The following is a 17,952-nucleotide window of genomic DNA, read 5'->3' on the forward strand; positions in this document are numbered from 1 at the left end:
CAAACAGGATTCAGGAAAAACCGAAGTTCAATAGACCACATAGTCAGACTTGAAACCTTCATCAGAGAAGCCTTTGTAAGGAAGGAACATTTAACAGCAGTGTTTTTTGACATGGAAAAAGCCTACGATACTGTGTGGAAGTACGGTGTTACAAGGGATCTGAAGGCGCTTGGACTAAAAGGCAGAATGCCAATTTTTATTGAAAATTTTTTAAAAAATAGACGGTTCAGAATAAAGATTGGCACAGCTCTCTCGGATTTGAAAGAACAAGAGAATGGAGTACCTCAAGGGAGTATACTGTCAGTGACCCTGTTCAGTATCCGAATTAACAACATTGTAAAAAACCTTAACCCTGGGGTAGATTGCTCCCTATATGTGGATGACTTCCTAATATGCTGTAGATCTAGATATATGTCTATAATAGAAAGGAAGCTTCAATTGTGCTTAAACAAAGTAATGAGATGGACGGAAGAGAATGGATTTAGATTCTCCAAAAGAAAAACGAAATGCATGCATTTCTGCAAACTAAAGAACACGCATAATGATCCTGTCCTAACCATGGAAGGAACGCCCATACCCGTTACTGACCAGTACAAATTCTTAGGGATTTTATTTGACAAAAAGTTAACATTCATCCCACACATAAACTATCTGAAAAAAAAATGTAACAAAGCTGTAAATCTTTTGAGTGGTAGCACATACCGATTGGGGTGCAGACAGGGAAACACTCCTTAAACTTTACAGAGCACTAGTCCGCTCAAAGCTAGACTATGGTTGTTTCATATATGGATCAACCCGAACATCATATATAAAAAGCCTAGACCCTATTCACCATACTGGCCTAAGATTGGCCCTAGGAGCATACAGAACCTCCCCCGTGAACAGTCTATACACGGAAGCACACGAACCCCCACTAGATCTAAGGCGAGAAAAGTTAGCCCTTCAATATTTACTCAAACTGAAGTCTTGCCCAAACAACCCTGCATACCAATGTACCTTCTATCCTAAATATGAAGAACTCTTTAACATGAGAGGAAAAACTATCAAAACTTTCGGGCTCCGAATGAAGGAAAGCATTGAAGAATCCAAAATTCCAATCTCCAGCATTCACAACTTCATACTGCCTAAAACACCCCCATGGACCATGAAACAAGTAGAAATAAAACTGAACCTAAACAAAAAGTCCAAATCTACCACAAACCCTATTGAATACCACGACGAACTTCAGCATTTAAAATTACAATATTCAGACTACACCTTTATCTACACAGACGGGTCTAAAAGCAACAATCACACTGGATGTGCAGCAACGTACCATAAAACCACAATGAAGAGAAATCTTCAAAATGAAGCATCTATATTCTCTGCAGAGACTATAGCTATCGATCTAGCACTCAACCTAATTTCAGAGGAAACCACCAAAAACTTCATTCTCACAGATTCTCTATCAGTCCTATTATCTATACAAAATCAAAAACAAGAAAATCCACTAACAACAAAATTAATAGAAAAAATCAATATCCTTTCAACTACTAAAAACATTATTCTTGTCTGGATTCCCAGCCATGTGGGGATCAAAGGCAATGGCAGGGCAGATACAGCTGCAAAAAGATCTTCTCACCTTCCAACTGACAATTTTAAGATTCCACATACTGATCTTAGACCCCAGATAAAAGCATACATACAGGAAAAATGGCAACTGCGGTGGAGTCAGCAAGAGGGCAACAAATTAATCAAACCTGAACTTAAGGAACGATGTCCGGACATCAAGAGATCACGCCGAGAAGATGTGATACTGACTCGGCTGCGCATAGGACACACCAACTTTACTCATTCTTATATACTAAATGGAGAATCTGCGCCAGAGTGCATCCCATGCCAGGAGACACTCACAGTAAAACATATCCGAGTTGGGTGTGATGACCTCGCCCCAACTAGAAAATTATATTATACAGAAAGCAATATGGAGGACCTTTTTGAAAAGGTCAACTCAACAAATATTCTAGCATACCTAAGGAAAGTAAATTTATATAAGAAAATTTAAGGAAATTTAAAGTCACCCAAATATACACATCCATGTATAAATACAACATTTAATTTCTTAGCTCAATTTTATAAAAAAAAGGGAGGAAAGGCTGAAAAAGTCGTCCCCCCTCCCAATAAAAAAAGTTAAAAAAAAAAAAAAAAGGACTCCGGCATTAAATGACCACATAGGTTGATATGCCGTAAAACCAATCAATCAATCAACCAGAACTTGGGCCCCATACTTACAAAGCTGTTTAAGCGTTGGCTTAAAGAGAAGTGCTTCCCAACACCCTGGAATACCTCATCAGTATGCCCTGTATTTAAGAATTCAGGTGATAGGTTGTCCCCCTCTCAGTACAGACCAATAAGTCTCCTGTGTGTCATGAGTAAGTTGCTGGAATCCATATTAAATAGAGAATTAGTCAACCACCTCAACAGAAATAACCTTAGTGACATACAATATGGTTTCCGTTCTGCCAGATCTACAGCAGATGTGCTAAGGGTTATATCTCATAGGATTTGGAATCTCTTGACAAAGGCTTCCTCTCTAGAGCAACTGCTCTTGACCTATCAAAAGCTTTTAATAAAGTATGGCATAAGGGCCTACTTCACAAGATTTCCAGCTAAGGTATAACTGAAAATATTTTCTCGATCATTAAATCATTTCTCTCTGATAGGCTCATAAGAGTAGTGGTTGATGGGCAGAAATCAGAGGCCCTCTGTATTAATGCTGGAGTCCCTCAGGGATCCATCCTGGGCCCAACTCTCTTCCTGATCTACATCAATGATCTCCCAAAACACATACTTAAATCATTTGTTGACATTTATGGGTACACATCAAAGGCTGTAAATGACAAAGTTCTCTGATTCTTTCTCCTCTGATCTCGAGCACGTGGTTCAGTGGGGGAAGAGGTGGCTGATTACTTTTAATGCATCTGAAACCAAGTTCCTATCTTTACATCATCAACGCTCTGATCCCCATTTGGCATCAATTGAAATGGATGGCTCTTGACTAGGGGAAGCTCCATGCTTTGATAAGCTTCTGGGCTTGACCTTTACTCCTGACCTGAAATGGAACATGTACATCAAGTCTATTGCCAAGGTCGCTGGAAAAATGGTAGGATCCTTCTACCACTCCAGAAGATATCTCACTGCTGATGCAATTCTCTATATAAAAGCCAAGTACGTCCAAGGATGGAGTACTGTTGCCACATCTGGGCAGGAGCTGCTAAAAACAGCCTATCCTGCCTTGATAGAGTACAAAATAGACTTCGTGGCATAGTGGGGGAAGCCCTTTTCTCTTCCCTGCAACCTGTCTCCCACAGAAGAGACGTTGCGAGCCTGTCTTTGTTTTATCGTTACTTTCATGGCAAGTGCTCGTCTGAGCTCCAGTGCCTGGTATCTCCACGCCGATCTTTCACGAAAAAACACTCGTCTAGCCAAAATCACTGTCTAAAATTTTCCCCACTCTTTATCTGTACCAAAACCAAAACGTAGATTCCATGAACAAAGCTTCTTTCTTATAAGTGCACGCCGGTGGAACTCTGTTCTGTCCGCCTGTTTCCCACCTGACTACAACTTGGATGGTCAAGTCCAAGATAAACAAATTCCTGATGAACCGCCCCCTTAAGTAGACACTTTATCAAATCTCAACATTAACATACTCTACACGTAATAATCCTTATCACCGAGTTGCTCCCGGGCCTTGATAAGTGGTGACCACCTTGTAAAAAAAAAAAAATTAAAATAAAAAAAATAAATAAACTAGAAAAATTGTACAAAACCAGCTACATATTATGGATAATATCGAAGAATTCTGCACTTCAAATATCCTTAAGAAAAGTAAACTTGATAAATATAACAAATTTCTGTGCTCTAAATTACCAAAAATGGTTGATGAACCATAAAAATCATACCAAACTAAATTGAAACCGAAGAGTACTGAATTATTTGGATCAATCGGACTAATGTTCTCATTTAGAGTTATTTGCACGTCTGTCAATGTAACCTATCTCCTTCAGGTGTACAAGTTACCATGTTTTGGTAAAGGAAAAGGAGTTAAAAATCGAACTTATGTTAAAAATTTTAGTTCTAGTTGAAAGCAAGTTTACAAAACCTTATCAATTTAATAGAAATATTAAGCAAAACACTAGAGGATATTTTTGAATTATTTAAAAGAAAATTGGGACTGGGCTAAAGTTTAATTATTAGTTCATAATTAGATCCTTGTTTCATAAATTTAGTTTTCTCTTTTAAAGAACTTACATTTAGTTAATGGATTTAAGTTCTTAAAAAAAACTTACATTCACTTAAACATTGTGCAAATAACATTCAAGGTGAGAACATAAGTCCGATTAATCCAAATAATACGCTCATCTTAAAGATTCAGAATTCTAAAATGGTTTGATTTTATCACTCTGGCCTATACAATATACTTTTTCTATGGTCTAATATAGAATATTTTTCTTTTTCTATCTTCTCTAATAGACAAAATTATGTTAGCCTGATTTTAATAGAATTTAAGCTGACAAATACAACTTTGAATTTGATGAGCCAATTTTACTTTGTTGTTGCAATAGACTAAGTTTACTAAAATTCCCCCCCAAATTATTCTTTTTGCTTATTTATAAAGTTTATTTTTCTTAAGGATATTTTAAGTGCAAAATTATTTAATATTAACCATGTCAGTACTGCTAGTTTTTACATATTTTAAACTTGTAAACATTTTTACCATATAAGTGTATTCTACTTCAATGAACCATGCATAATGAAATTTGATAGAAATGTGTATAACAGTTGATGTATATGAAATTAATGAACATATAACTACTTTCATTTATTTTGCATCCAGGTTTTTATAAAGTTACATTGTTAGTTTCCTATTAAATTAGTGATATTGATACTTTTATTATAAGGGATGAGATATTAGGTTCATGATGCTACTGAAAGAAACAGAAAGGAAGTAAAATTATTTTAGAAAATTAACTCTAATTTTTGTTTTCAGCAGCCATAAAGAAATTAACGACAATGTTATATACATATTATATCCGAGAAACGTATATATATTTTATCTGGTTTTGTTACTTAAAATACCTGAAACGTTCTTGTTCATATAGATAACAATTTGGCAATTTTTATACAAATTTATATCTTTAAAATTTGCCTTTTCACTTGTAATTTACTAATAGATCAGAACTTGTTGAAAATCTAGTAGGTTTCTCTACTAAAGAAAAGACCATTTGAACGTAATTGCTAAGTATTTATCAAGGAAAATATTGTGAAGTAGAACTACTTGGTATGCTAAAATAAAATTAAAAAATCATTGCAATTGCTATTTTTATAACCAATAAGTTAATTTTGGAAAATGTCATTTTATTAATTAATATGCAAATTTTGTTACTGATATCACATACACATAAGTAGTATTTAAAAAAAAAAACTTAAAAAAAAGTGTGTCTATTATGTGAAGTTAATTACACTTGAAGTAGGCCATCTAACTTTGCTATTCATGTAAGAAATGGGGCTAACTTTGACATTTATTCATTTAGATATGTAATGGATATTTTTGCTGGAATATATAAGATTTTTAAATGTCCAACATGTTCAAAGTGTATTTTTGCTGATCAAGATCAGATTGCATTCTTCAAACATCAATGGAAGAATGTGATAGTAAAAGTAGAGAGCTTGTGTGTACGAAGAGGTATCAAATATGTTCTCTGCCTGAGCATGGTGTACACAGTTCCTGGTATTCTCAGACCTCACTCCCATACACAACTTTTAAAATTTGAAAGTGATTTTTTGATAAAATTAAAATTAAGAATTCAGTGCTGAGTATTATGACTATTTGTACTCCTAAATGAAAGCATTTCTTTGAAGCCACCCATCTAGAGAAGAATCGCTATATTTTTACGTTTATCATGAATAGTATAGTGGTTATTAAATACTTAGGTGCTTATTAAGAATTACTTACAAAAAAAAACAAAATGCAGAATAATCTTTATACTGTATGTACTTGCAATGGACCGAAAATGTCATATTCCAAAATATAAATTGGTCAAGTAGTCTTTTCACTAAAATCAAATGTATAACTAAGCAAGATATTTGATCAGCCATAATGTATAAATAAGATTGAGACAATTCAATTTCAACTATTGAGATAAAAATCGGCCTACATTTAGTATTAAAATTGCTAAAAATTGTAAATTTTGATTTATTTAGTAAAAAAAAAAAAATTCAAGATTTATTTTTATTTTTTTAATTTTTTTTGTGTAATTTTAAATAAGCACAATTATTATAATTTATTATGCTAGCAGACATGTGGAGATTCTAGTTGTATTATTTGTAATGTAGTTTCAGAATATATCTGGTTGTGGGGGAGGGGGGCTATCTTCAAAACCCTTGGAAGAGTTTGATATATTTCCATTCTATAGACATTTGGTGAGAATGTAAGTTTGCGCGATTTATTGAACAATCTTTAGACAAAACAGGTGTTACTTTAAAATATTGATTTGCACAAAAAATAAAAATTTACACTTAATATTTCAACAAATTAGGTACAAGGTCATTCAAAAGTGTAAAAAAATCGGTGTTGTTGGTCATCTTTTGTCATCATGACTAGATTCTATCTTAATTTTAATTAGAATTATGAATCACCATAATACCACATTTACTCCAGGGGTCATTCTACTTGAAATTTCACAAATCGTTCCAAAATGTCAATGAAAATGAATAAAAACATCTATATACAATCATTTCATTGATGAGAATTGTAGAGTAAGCAAAAACAAAGAATAAAAAAAATTTAGTTAGTAAGACTCTATTTTCCGGTTTGTTTAGAAAAAAAAAAAGCAAACGGTGCAATCTCTAAGCGTGTGTGTGTGGGAGAGGGTGAGATCTAAATAGGAGAGAAAAGAAAAAATGGTATGTAAGTAAGATAGTTTGAAGAACGAGTGGCGTGCTTCCAAGGTGATATAATTTGGGAGAGTTCGGGACAAAAAAAATTTAAAACAAGGGAGTGGACATCTTGGAGGTTTCTATTGGCAAAAAGAGGGAGTGGTTATTCATTTGACCAACTAAGGGAGTAAAAAAAACTACCCAAAGGGGCTGGGGTCTGTCAATACCAGGAACCATGTACACCATGCTCAGGCAGAGAACATATTCTTGACACCTCTTCCCACACACAAGCTCTCAACTTTTATCCACCTTTTTTTTTTTTTTTTTTTTTTTTTTTTTTTTTTCTTAAAATCAAAAACTGTAATATAAGCTTTCTATCACATTCTTCTATTGATGTTTGAAGAATGCAATCTGATCTTGATCAGCCAAAATATATTTTGATCATAGTCCGAAGGCTAAGAAAGTGTATTTTAGTTTGAGTTGCATTTTTGACTTTTTTTTTTTTTTTTTTGTGATATCAGATGTAATTATAAAAACTTTTGCATTGCATCTTCTGTGATTGGGTGAGTCCATCTTTTAAAAAAATAGATGGAAGGTGATAACATGTATAAACATAAAATTGCTTTAGTGTATTATATGGATAGATAGATAACCTGATTGAATTTTATTATTTCTATTTGATCATTTTCAACTGCTTAAAACAAACCATCATCAATTAGTAATAGGTGTTGAAAATAGACTTGTTAATAATTTGTTTATTTTTCTCTAGCGCACTCGGCAATGAAACATTTTCCTGTTTACCTAATGCAATTGAAGAAGACGTTGATAAAGATTTTATTTGCAAGTCTGAGAAAATTTTGTTTAACACAAATGACAAAGCTCTCAGCCAAGAGTTGAAAGGAATGGTAAGTGTTTAGGTTTATAATTTTAAGTCCAAGATTCCTCTAACTTTTCAGGAATCTGTTAGGACTATCGCTTCCAATTTTTCAAAATTTATTTTCTGATTACCCTTAGCCAAACCATTGAGATAATGTAAATACATTATCTATATTAGTGAGATTTTGTGGAAATTCCAGTGCTTTTTAATATATCAATCTGTATAATTTAATGTCTCTTCTGTCATTATCCACTAAATATTAAATAAATATAACAGATGTCTTTTCATTATTTAAAATAGTAATTTAATTTTTTTTAAAAACAATATTGTGTTACTATGCAAAAACATTAATATTTTTCAAATCAATAAAAATGAATGTCACTTTTTGAAATGTATTTATTTAAAATTGTATTGTTTTAGTTGATTAGATGGAATAATTTGATTTGGAATTATTCATTTAAAAATTGGTAAAGTTGGATTTTTTCTTTATCTTGGTTACATTCAATCATTTTTGCTGATCTGTTTTCATGTTTTAAATATGTGTGAAAGGTGATTACATACATATGGAACATGAAATACTCTAGCATATTATATACATCTTTATCATTGAAAGAATTAAGTTTTGAAATATTTAAGCTTAAATAGTTTTTTTTACCACTGAATGTAGCCAATACGTAAAGAAATCATTGTTTTGAAACTTAATTTATACTTCATGAATATTTGAAAAAAAATCAAATTATTGAATTATCTTCATAAAATCCCTCTTTCAAATTAAATTTAAGGTTATTAAATATTTAAAAACTGTTAATAAATTGTTATCAATTTCATTTTAATATATTTAATATTTAAATTATTCAATCATTGAAGGAATCTTCAGTATAATCATATATCAGCTGGTGAAACCTTAATTTAGGATCTTTGGTGATTACAGTCACCATTACTGTGAGGCCCACTTCGACCTAAAATGATAGCACCTATGATGGTTCTGTCTGTTAAATAGAACCTATCATTCATAGACTACATATTTACAAAACATTAATCTATATACCATTCTTATTCTCATTGTATTGTACCTCTACACTCTATAATGACGTTCAGCGAGTGACGTCGAATTTGGCTGTTCTGGGTCCCTGTTGGATTTTTGGTGCTCAGCGATCACTTTGGCGAAGGCCCTGGATGTTAAAAGGTCCTATCTGATGAATTACCACTTCTTCCCATGTTGTTAAAGATCAGGACGGCAAATCGTCCAGCACTGATTACCAAAATCTGTATCACTGGGGAGTGGTTTTTACTAAATATGTATGATCAATGTACAGCTAATTTCCGCTGCTGCTGATTAAAGCAACTTCAACATGGGTGATCGACTGGGTCCGTCAGCATAAAATATAATAAAACAATCTTGTAATAAACAATATTATGTATTATGGTTTTTGGCTAATATTCACAAATGTTACAATTTGTGTTAATTTGGACAAATTAATTATTTTTTCATGCATAAGCTTGAAAGTCTTTTATCAAGTATTTATATTTTTTAAGAATTTTATACTGTGATGTAAGTTGTGTGGCATCATCTATTAAAACAGTTGTAATTATCCATACACAAAGGGTGATGTTATACAATGATATTATTGATCAAATTACAGAAAGGAAGATTATTTTTTTTATCTATATGATCTGTGACTTTTTTGGATCTACTAGACAAACTGTCTAGACCCCTACAGGCTTAATATTTTATTAAATATATTAGCCTACCTGTGTCCGAGTGTCCTAGAAATCCAGAGCAATTGATGAAATTTCAATGCCCAAGTCAAGTTAGAATTAATTACTAATCCTGCATGATAGTGATGTTAGCAATATTAATACTAACATCAATAACAAAAATTGTGATACTATTACTACTTATAGTAAGAACATTATTGATAATAGTAAGAATAAAGAGTAATAATAATGTTACTAATAATAGTAACACAGAAAAATATACAAATAAGAATGAATCTACTAACAGCAATTCTCAATGATACGAATTGAACCATAGCAATAAAAATAATACTAATAACATTAACTCAGAAAATAAGAATATTAATAATGTTAAGAATTGTAACAGTAATACAGCCATTAGAAGTAATAAAATAGCAGAAAATGAATACTAATTAGACTACTACTATTAATCTCATTTATAAATCTCACTATGTCCGTCCGTGTCCATTTTTTCAAATTGTATCTCCTCCGAAATGGTTGGTCGCAGAACGATGTAAGATGATTACATTTTTTTTTTTGTCAACGGTTCTTTTATAGGTCATTATTAAAATACTTTTTAATGGGTCAAAATTGAAAGAAATCATAACTTGCAAAGCGTGAATCAACTATAACTACTTATATGCAAGTGCAAATTGTTATAGGTTTTGTAAATTTATGTTAATTTATTTTTAATGATTTTATATCCAAGTGACAATGGTCCAGTGGTAACATCATTAGCTTTTAATGCTACAGTTTTGCTATTTGTTTTGGTTTCGATTCTAGCTGATGGAACAGAAGTCTTTTTTTTTTTTTTTTTTGGTTGATGTAACCTCTGACTTTCTTCACAATAAATATGTGTAAGGTAATAAATAGTGACATATAAAGTAGTAGTATTGTACATCTAGAAACCAAATTTATTTAAGGCTCCTAAAATTAATGCTAAAATTATTTGCAAGGACCTGTGATGTAATAAATAACGTACACTTGGTAATATTTAGTTGTAAGTTGAAAATTCAATCCTCGGGTGATATTTAAGGTACAATTGCAAATAACTTAAGACTTCTAGTCGGTCATTGCTGATCGACCGAAAACATGCTAGCTTCACAGATTTTTTTTTTTTTTTTTTTTCCTGGAAAATGGTTGTTTGAAATTCTGTGCAGAGTTTGACAAATACACCTGAAAAAGTTCAGAAGTTACATTGAACAAAATGTTGTCAAAATCACACTCAAGATGAGAAGTTCAAAGTATCCAAATATGAATATTTCATTTTTTTTTTTTTTATTTAATATTATTAAAAATTAAAAATATTAATTTACTAGCTGTACCCTGCCACGCGTTGCTGTGGCTCGATTTGGTGTAATGGAAAAATCCACATATTAAGAACGCCTCTAACCTCCCCATATTAAGAATGGCTTTTGGAATGAATACCACAATTCTCCCCATGTTAAGAACTGCTTTTGGAATAAACACCCCCAACCTACCCATGTTAAAAATTGTTGAGGTGGACCTAATGTGAAAAGTTACCTTTTGTGTGTTTTTTATTTATTTTTTTTATTTTTTAATAAATTGTTAGTTGAAAGCACAGGATAGTTACCAAACACCATTCCCTCCCCATGGTAAGAATGGCTAAAAAAATAACGGTTTTCTTGGTAGAAACCTATCTGTATTTCACCTAACAATTTCTTTAATGGAGAAAAAGCATTCATATTTTCTTATAAAAAAACAACTTCTGTTAAAAAAGTGTATTTTCAATTTTAAGTTTTTTGAAAAAAAAACAAAAACTTTAACCTAACAATTTACGGTGTAAAAAAAAAAAAAGAAAAACCCCAACAATCGACTGACGTATACTTTCATATTTTTTTTTTTATATAATTTCACAATATCTTATTTTTTAATAATAAATTGTTAGTTGAAAGCACAGAATAGTTACAAAACGCCCTCCTCTCTCCAATGAAAAAAATAAAAAAGTTATTATTTCAGCACGATACCAAAATGCAGGAAAAACTGTACTTTTACCTAACAATTTATAGTTTTAATAATAAAAATAAAATTTTGGGTACTTATATATTTTTTGTTACTGTGCTGAAATAATAATGTTATTATTTTGAAAGACCTTAACATGGGAAGGATGTTTTTTTAACTAATCTGTGCTTACACCTTACAGGTAAAAAATAATAAATTGTTAGTTGAAAGCCCAGAATAGTTACAAAACACCCTCCGCTCTTCAATGAAAATCTGTGCTTACCTCTTACAGGTCAAAAAAAAAAAAAAAAGAGAAGATATTGTGAAACTTTAATTTAACCTAATGAAACTATTTAAAAATAGCGTGATACCAAAAATGCATAAGCACCAAAATTTGGTTAAATTTTACAGGAGATATTGTTCCCGGGTGCATATGTGACCTTGAAACGTGACCTTACACGACCTTGAACCTCTGATCGCGGCCCAGTTATGATCTTAACCCTGGATCGATGCCCAATTATGACTATCCTAGTCACCGGGTAATTAATTATGTCGACTGGGCAACCAGGTCTGCCAACCGTTGGTACGTCGCGTCACCCAGTGAGTCCTCGTCAAGGCGTTGGAGGACTCTTCTCGGTTGCATGGTCCTCAAGGCCTGTTCTTGATCGTCTAGTTGGTCCTCCTGTTGACTGGGTGTTCGTTGACGGGAACGGGGTCACAAGTGGCAAGTAAAAGAATTAAAATTACATGGAACAACAGCACATCAGCAAATAAACTCCAGAGGTTGGTTGATATATAATGTATTTAGGAAATTCATAAATGATTATCTACAGACGTATGTACAATTGAAGATTAAATGGAAGCAAGCAATTAGATTTGTGAATAAGCTTCTTGTTGTTGAAATACTTGGTTGGAGTCGCGGACCGTTGTAATTATCGTTAAGGTGTTCTGGCTGGTCTCTTCCTAGGTCCTCTGGATTCTATTAAGTTGCAAATTGAGCTCTCTGGCGACCAGAGAGGGGGGAGAGAGAAGTTGGGTGGCTGGAGTCCTCTACCGAGACCTTTATCTCTGTCTTCTCTCTTCTTCTAACTCTGCTCCTATCTGATTAAATCGAGTTTTACAGATCTTATATAGTAAAACCCTTGAATAATGACGACGCCTACATTCGTCTTCGACCAATCAAATTGATGGATAACAATCCACCTGATTCCTTCTCATTGGTCAATTTGGCCTGTGGCAGGTATTATTTTTCCGCCCCCCCCCCCCAATTTCCAAACTCGAATTGACTCCTCCGACCCCGCCTTCTTTATAATGGTTTTTTCCATATTATCAACTGATAATCAGAGGAAATATTATTATTTAGCTTGTAATAGATCACCAGCTTTCATCTATTTAAAAATATCCGTTTGATATTCTTTCCCCTTTGAATTTATTTGTTCTGTCAACATCCCGACAAAATATGTTATGGAAAACCAAAATATCTCTTGATCTAAATTTCAAATGGCTTTATCATAGTCACCCGAATCAGTTAATATTTGATTCGAAAAAAACATTCTTTGAAGCCGACAAATGCGTGTGTTAAATTTTAACTCCAAAGAATTTATTTATCTTTTGTTTTGATCTTGTCACAAATATATTTTGTGAGGCCAACAATTACGTGTGTGTGTGTGGTTTTTTAGTTCAAAGCAATCAAAGGGAAAAAATATTTCCCCCTTTTTTTTTTTGCGCTGGATGTGACTATCGGAATTTGTCACCATCGCTCGACTTGAAAGCAAAACGTATGTTTTTTTGAAGTTATCATTCTGTCCATTTTGGCTAAAGCATTTATTATTGTTTTAAGTGATCTTTTGCTTTGAAGTTCAGCAGGCGACCTCCACTTCTATCCCCCGACCGTATGGTATCTCAACAACAAGATTTTGATACATAAAAATATTAACAAAAAAAATTATTTTTTTTTTTTGTAACCGGTGTTTATCACATTTAACAAAAACGTCACATCGACCCTACTGATCTGATGTGGCCCCTCTTTGGTGTTACAATCGCCCCCCATGGAGCGGCGCACTCAACAGGAGGACGACGCCCCATGTCTCTAACACCCAAAGAAATTCTCCCAACTAATAATACAATTATGGCCTACTCTGAAAGCGAGAATTAATTGCAGAATTACATGCAAAACAAACAACAAAAAATTCATGTCATGCAGAAGTGGAAAGTTCATAGTTTCGGATAAATGGCTACTACCTTAACTCAGAGTGTTCAATAACACAGTTCGTGGTGGTGGTTTCATAAGCACAAAGTTCGTTTGTAAAATAAAAAAAAATTAGTAAAAAAAAAAAAAAATTTTTTTTTTTTGTTTTTTTTTTCCTTTTTGGGGTATTAAGCATGCAAGTAAGTCCTACATTTGAAATCACTAAATAATGTTAAAAATATTCAGTAGGTTCAACTTCTTGACGTAAGGGTGGAGTTGGGGCAGGTTCCTCGTCGCTCGTCTGTAGCTTCGCCAGGTTAATGCGGACCTTTTGTGATTCCTGACCAGGGCTGCCCCCTTCAGGGCCATGGGCTACCAAGATCATCTTGAACACTCACTTCCACTCATCCACTTCTTCAAACAACACATCACTACCATCACTAATACTACTATAACCCCTACTCCACCCGTCAAACCCCCCACCATTACCCACTTAAGAGGGTCGCTCGTTGATTCTTGCTCAATTATGTGGTCCAACTGACGTTGTAAGCTATCTATATTGACGTCCTCAGTGGCTTTTAACAACTCGGGAAGTTTTACCCTTGTTTGTAATTTAGCCTTCCTAATTAGGGGGTCCCATAAACTGGTGAGATTAGGGAAATAGGTGTTCACCCTTTCTAGCCCTGGTATCTCGTTAAGGTACCTCTGTTCCGATTGATAGAAGGCAGGCAATACCACACTCTTACCATAAGCTCCACACCCCTTCTTCAAATCCACTAATGTCATAGGGGGAGACACCCTAACGGATCCAGAGGGCGCATTCCCACACACCCTCGACATCTCGAATTCTCTCTGGGTAGCCACTGCCCAAGTGCCGTCTGTCACTGGCCAGGGGCAATAAGTTCTTAGTCGCGATTTCGACCCGGCACACCTGGTTGATTTTACTCTCTTCCCGCTGGTACAACGCAAGCACACACAACTCGTGATCTCCTGTTACATATATCGGGCTCGCTGATTGACAAGTGCCCAGCCCATTACTCTGGCATTTCTCAGCCTCCTCTTTATCCAATAGCATGAACCTGTCCCTAGCCATATTAAAAGCTATAATTTCTGACTCTACACGATATTTGGCCACCACACTCAATTTAGGAGCGGCCATCGGATAGGGAACAGGTAGGGGGATGGCTTGGTAGATTTCATATTTGCTATTTCTATCCCACAGAGGGAGAGAAACAAACACTAAGATCTTCTTATCTTCTAATCGCGCACTACAGCCGAGTGACTGATAGTATTTCCATAGTTCCGTCTCGGGGTCCATAGGCAGCCCCAGACGGCTGGGCAACTTCCGTTCTATGTCCTCCAACATTTCCTTCAAGTGCTCTGGAGTTATAATGCTGGGAGCCAGATGTCCCAACGCCAGTGCATCCAACTGCACTCTGAGGTGTGCCGTCCACAAGGTTAATGCTTGCTCTGTCTGCTTTAGGTGACTCAAGAAATTAGATACCCGGAGATAGTGTTGCAAAAACATCTCCCCCATAGACACCTCAGACTCTATCTTCCGGGAGACGTTAACCACTTCTTCCTGTAAGAGTTCAAATTGTTCGATAATGGTGTTCACTGCCACTCGATTTTCGGTTACTGCCCTTCTCGTTATGTTGAGTATGGAGAGCCCTTCTTTATTCACTTGGGCTAATGTCTTCTGCCCGTTTTCCACGGCTCTCAGCCTCTGTCGGATACGGTCGACATCTTCCTCAGCGACCACACCGAACAGAGCTCCCAGGGCCTTACCTATGATGGGTATTACTGCCCGTCTATATCGCCCCCCAAGTCTACTTATTCTTCCTAGATAATTTCGGTGATTCGTCCACCCGCGTTTTAAGTACCGTACTTCCTCTTCCAAAGGCTGTAAGATTCGGAGATACTCCTCCTGGTTCCCATAAGTAGCCACCAGGCGTTGTCTCGCCGAATCGAACTGCTCAATCCCTCTCATGAATTCTTGGCCCACTCGCTCCCCAGGTCCTAATTCGCTAACTAGCATCACTAACCACTTTGACTGAGAGATCATCACCTCGCTAGTCTTTTTGAAGATAACCCCTTTTCCGATTCTAAGGGCTCTTGCCGTCATCACCAGTATCGTCATTGTCATCAGGTACGTCATCCCGAGTCGAGTCATACCTGAAAATAGAGGAAACAGATCCTCTTTAGGTTACCGTATTCTACCAGATTGATATGTCTAACATTAAAGTCAAGGGCGATTACGGTAACTTTTCTTTTTCCCTACCACTTCTCCATCACATTAACTCGCCCCCAACTCTATTCCCTACACTGGCTTCGTGATACGTCTTTGAGGAAGCTCCGTCTCACACAGATGCCCGAACATCACGGAGTCCGGCGCCGGAACGCCCCATCCATCGGCAGCGACCTAGCCAGACAGGGCGCTTGCCCAGCCACGCCGCCTCACCGACAAACGCAGACGGTCCAACCTCGAATAACCCCCGATGCCGATCGCCTTCCTCGTAGTTGCACCGCTAGCCAAGGGGCACCTCCCTCATCCTTAGGGGTTTACTTCACCCAACCTAGCCCTTCTCTTGGTGGTTGCTCCCCTTAGTCTCTCCTTCAGGGGCAACTCATCTGTGGGCGACTTTGGCCGGCCAGCCTCCTTTGGCACCGCCGATCTGCTGGGTTAGTCTTCTACGCCTTCATCTTGAACCGTGTCCAGGGGGTCAGACGTCAATCCGTCTATCCCAATTTCCCCTTCCAGGCCGTTCCTTAGGGTAGACAAGGAAGGTTCACCCTCGTCCGCCCAACAGTCCGCTGTCGTCTCTTCAGGTTGAACATACTTCTCTAAGCCTCCGGGGTTACTGGTGGCCCCAAGAGTCTCGCTCTGCCTATCAACGGGTGTCTTTATTGACAGAGGTTCGCCCCCCCGGCAATCGTTCGTTTTGGAGCTGACTCATCCCTTCACCATCCCCTTTCTTTATGGCTCTCCTCATCGCATCCAGATCAACCTGGATGAACCCATCATCCTCCTCCTCGGATTCATCCTCGACCTCGGACTCCATGTCCACTGGGTCCACCAGAGTCGCTTTCCTGGGCTTCTTGCCCTTACTCCGCGGCACAGGGGTCTCATAAACCCCAATTCAGCCAACTTCAGGTCATTGGCATGCACCCTCTTGACCTTTCCGGCGATCTGGTCCCAGATTACGTAGGACACCGGCCCCGTCCGTTCCACTATCCGATAGTATGGTGCCCATCTCCGGTCCAGCTTACCTTCTCGAACCTGGACCTTATAGTATACGGGGTCACCTACTTTAAATTCCACTAGTTTTCGGTCTCTGTTCACCCGAGCATTCCTCTTCTTTTGCGCTCTCTGGATGCGCCGGCGGACATGTACGAACATTTTATGCTGCTGCTCCAACAACAACCTGTGATGCTCGTCCCCCAGATACTTCCGGCGCGGCTTGAGCATATTATCTATGGGAAGGACCACATCCCTTCCAAACACTAACTCAAAGGGCGAGAACTCTGAGGTTTCATTCATAGTAAATCTCACAGCGGCAAGGGCCTGTGTTAAAAACAGGTCCCACTTCGCCTGATTATCTGCCGCTAACTTACTCAGTACATCTGCCAGAGTTTTGTGGAAGCGCTCCACTTTGGCGTTGCTCTGGGGGTGATAGGGGGAAGTCAATATGTGCTTCACACCCAGGCTGCTCAATGCCTCCCTCATGATGCTATTCAGGTTTTCTGGCCCGTTATCTGTGACTAGCTGTTCGGGGGCCCCGTATCTTAGGTAAAGTTCTCCCAGTATCAGGTCTACTACAGTTTGGGCCTTCTTATCGAGAACTGCGTAAGCCTCAGGCCAATTAGTGAGCCAGTCCACGATACTCACTATATACTGATTTCCTCTCTCCGTCATTGGGTATGGACCAGAAATGTCCAGACTCAGCTTCTGGAATGGATAGTGGGGAACATCTGTTTCCTCCAGGGGTGCGCGAATTTGCTTCCTACCTTGCGCCTGACACAGTGCTCTCGTGGGTCTGTTCCAGTACTTCCCTCCTCAGGTTGGTAGGTACCACGAGTCGCAAGCTAATCTCCCCGTCCCTGTCTGTGATATGAAGTATTCCATTTTGGAGGGTATACTTTTGAGTCTGCCCCTCCTCCACCTTTTCTCTAATTTTCGCTAGCTCGGGGTCCTTTTGGGCCCTGTAGATATCCCTGGTCCAATGGGGATCTGCCAGGACAGTGGGTTCCTCCGACCCACTGTCGCTCC

The 17,952-nt window shown here is 36.8% G+C and overlaps 1 protein-coding gene across 2 annotated transcripts in view; it reads left to right on the forward strand.

Annotated features, from left to right (window-relative positions):
* Window positions 1-17,952, forward strand: part of LOC145286136 (uncharacterized) — a 539,596-nt gene that overhangs the window by 45,724 nt on the left and 475,920 nt on the right. For both annotated transcript variants that reach the window (XM_080134856.1, XM_080134858.1), the window contains exon 10: window positions 7,688-7,823. In XM_080134856.1, the coding sequence (XP_079990982.1) occupies window positions 7,688-7,823 (136 nt within the window). The remainder of the gene's footprint in view (window positions 1-7,687; window positions 7,824-17,952) is intronic.

This window comes from Euprymna scolopes, chromosome 10, assembly GCF_053919585.1.
Source record: "Euprymna scolopes isolate OS-2025 chromosome 10, ASM5391958v1, whole genome shotgun sequence".
NCBI lineage: Eukaryota > Metazoa > Mollusca > Cephalopoda > Sepiida > Sepiolidae > Euprymna > Euprymna scolopes.